The 2500-nt window shown below is 44.7% G+C and overlaps 1 protein-coding gene across 1 annotated transcript in view; it reads left to right on the top strand.

The window, feature by feature from the left end:
* dnah2 (dynein, axonemal, heavy chain 2) overlaps positions 1–2500 on the top strand; it is a 104486-nt gene that overhangs the window by 47117 nt on the left and 54869 nt on the right. Inside the window, exon 29 of the mRNA XM_035519901.1 lies at positions 2407–2500. This exon is cut by the window's right edge and continues 87 nt beyond it. Within this exon, the coding sequence (XP_035375794.1) occupies positions 2407–2500 (94 nt within the window). The remainder of the gene's footprint in view (positions 1–2406) is intronic.

Genomic DNA, 2500 nt, shown 5'->3' with positions numbered 1-2500 from the left:
TGCGTGTGCATGCATGTGCGTGCATGTGTGCATGTGTGTGCGTGCGTGCGTGTGTGTGTGTGTGCGTGCGTGCCTGCGTGTGTGTGTGTGTGCGCGCGCGTGTGTGTGTGTGCGTGTGTGTGTGTGTGTGTGTGCGTGTGTGTGTGTGCGTGCGTGTGTCCATCTGATCTACTGCATGCTCTCTCCTCCCCTTCTCTTTCTCCAGGTCTCTCTCTTTGACACTGAAGCACTTATCCATGTGACACTGCCTCTCTTCCCAGCATTGCTCATATGAGACGGGGAGGTATTTGAGTGTGCCTGCATAAGGAAGAGAGTTGCTATTGAATGCACTTATATCAGTTCAGTGCCACTGAAGGTTAAATGCGTTTCCTGTGCTATTAATCATAAGTAGGGTTTTTTAAACAATTTTTTAAAAAACAATTGTTGAAAGCAGCAGTTCTTTTCTCCAAGCATGTAAAATGTCCTTTTCTTCTAGAATAAGATGGAGTCGTATCTGCACTGAATTCTATATAGTTACAGCTTTTAAAGTTTCAGAGAGAATTAATGTTTCATATTTTTTTATTTATTGGCTTAATTGCTTATTAATATTTTTAATCCCTTTTATAATTTTATGAAACATTCTGTGTATTGTATATTTATTTTACTGCCATTATCCTTGTACACTCTGAATTGGTTGTAAGCCAGTAGTGAACAGCTGGGTTTTCTTTGAAGCTAGAGAAGTATGTCGCAGGTTATGGGCAGAGATTTACATGCCATAACCCACACACAGTAAGCGCATAGGGGAGTGGAATGGTTCGTACCTAACTAGAATGATCTGTGAGAAAGCAGTGTTCTGTATCAAACACACCACCATACTTATGCTCAGAGTGGGCCTTCCTCTGTTCATGTTGTCCTTCCAGAGGTAAAATGACCCATGTCTCTCTCTCTCTCTCTCTCTCTCTCTCTCTCTCTCTCTTTACATCTCCCTTTGGTCTCTCTCTCTCGCTCTTTACATTTCCCTTTGGTCTTTCTCTCTCTCTCTCTCTCTCTCTCTCTCTCTCTTTTACATCTCTCTTTGGTCTCTCTCCTAAGGGATTCTGCCCAAGGGATTCTCTACTACCTTCATTGCTTTTATGCCTTTACCTCCTTTCTCTCTCTCTCTCGCTCTCTCTCTCTTTCTCCCTCCCCTCACTTCTCTGTGATCCTGGAAGATGATTGGTTCACACTAGCTCCCTCACTACCATGACAACCTGCCTCATACCTCTCCCTCACCTTATTGCCTTCCTCTCTCCTGGGTACTGTTAGGGAGAGTGTGAGTGTGTGTGTGTGTGTGTGTGTGTGTGTGTGTGTGTGTGTGTGAGTGAGTGTGTGTGAGTGAGTGTGTGTGTGTGAGTGAGTGTGTGTGAGTGAGTGAGTGTGAGTGTGTGTGTGTGTGTGTGTGTGTGTGTGTGTGTGTGTGTGTGTGTGTGTGTGTGTGTGTGAGTGAGTGTGAGTGTGAATATGTAGATGAATTAAAAGACAGAGGTAAGTACTTCAGCCTCTTGCTCCACCTGCAACCCAGCCTGATGTTGCCATTCGAGGCATCACATTGGATCTGAGTGTGTGTGTGCTTGTGTGCTGGTCATCAGTTCATCCTTCTGCACAACAGTCTTGTAGAAGAGCTCCAATTACAGTAAAAGGAGCTGCACAAACAAGGAAAGAGAAAAAGGCACAGAGAGTGATGAAAGAGAGGTCACCTCTCTCTCTCTCTCTCTCTCTCTCTCTCTCTCTCTCTCTCTCTCTCTCTCTCTCTCTCTCTCTCTCACACACACACACCTGAGGCTTTCACACAGCGGGTCTTGTTTAGAGATGGGGAGAGAGATGTGTAAGAACACTAGTAAAACAACATCAAATCAGTTTAGACATATGTGAATCTGTCTGTGCCAGATTGTCTAGACATAAACGTATGCATGTGTATGAATGTGCGCGTGTGTGTCTGTGTATTTATGTGCACATCAGGTGCCAGTAGCCATCTATCCTCTTTGCAGTAATGCTGGGTCTGCTGTTGGCATGGAGACAGTTGTGGCGTGAGGCTGCTGCCATGGTAACACAGTACACTAAGGAGGGGGTCGAGGGCCACTGCTGTTCACTTTGTCCTTTTCTTTTGTTTGCTGCATCTTTCCTGCTGTTCTACAGGCTCAGCCTGCGTTTGTGTGTGTTAGTAAGAGAGAGAGCGAGAGAGAGAATGGATGAAAGGATAGTTCGGATAGAATTAGATGTGATTTTCAACATTGTGCAACAAAGGCTTTCTGTCAGTAATTGTCAGGTTTAAAAAACCCGACTTTTTTTTTTTGTGTTTAGTCTTGTCAGTTCAGATGTCCAGTTCTAGTTCTCTATGTATATGCAAAGAGTGTCATTTTGTCATGTGTGTGTGTTTGCTGGCATCAGAGGCACAGAGGAGGTGTTCCAGGCTCTGGAGGATAACCAGGTGACTCTGTCCACTATGAAAGCTTCTCGCTTTGTCAAGGCTTTTGAGAGAGAG

Source organism: Electrophorus electricus, chromosome 19, assembly GCF_013358815.1.
Source record: "Electrophorus electricus isolate fEleEle1 chromosome 19, fEleEle1.pri, whole genome shotgun sequence".
In the NCBI taxonomy this organism is placed as follows: domain Eukaryota; kingdom Metazoa; phylum Chordata; class Actinopteri; order Gymnotiformes; family Gymnotidae; genus Electrophorus; species Electrophorus electricus.
This window is presented reverse-complemented; position numbering and strand designations above follow the sequence as displayed.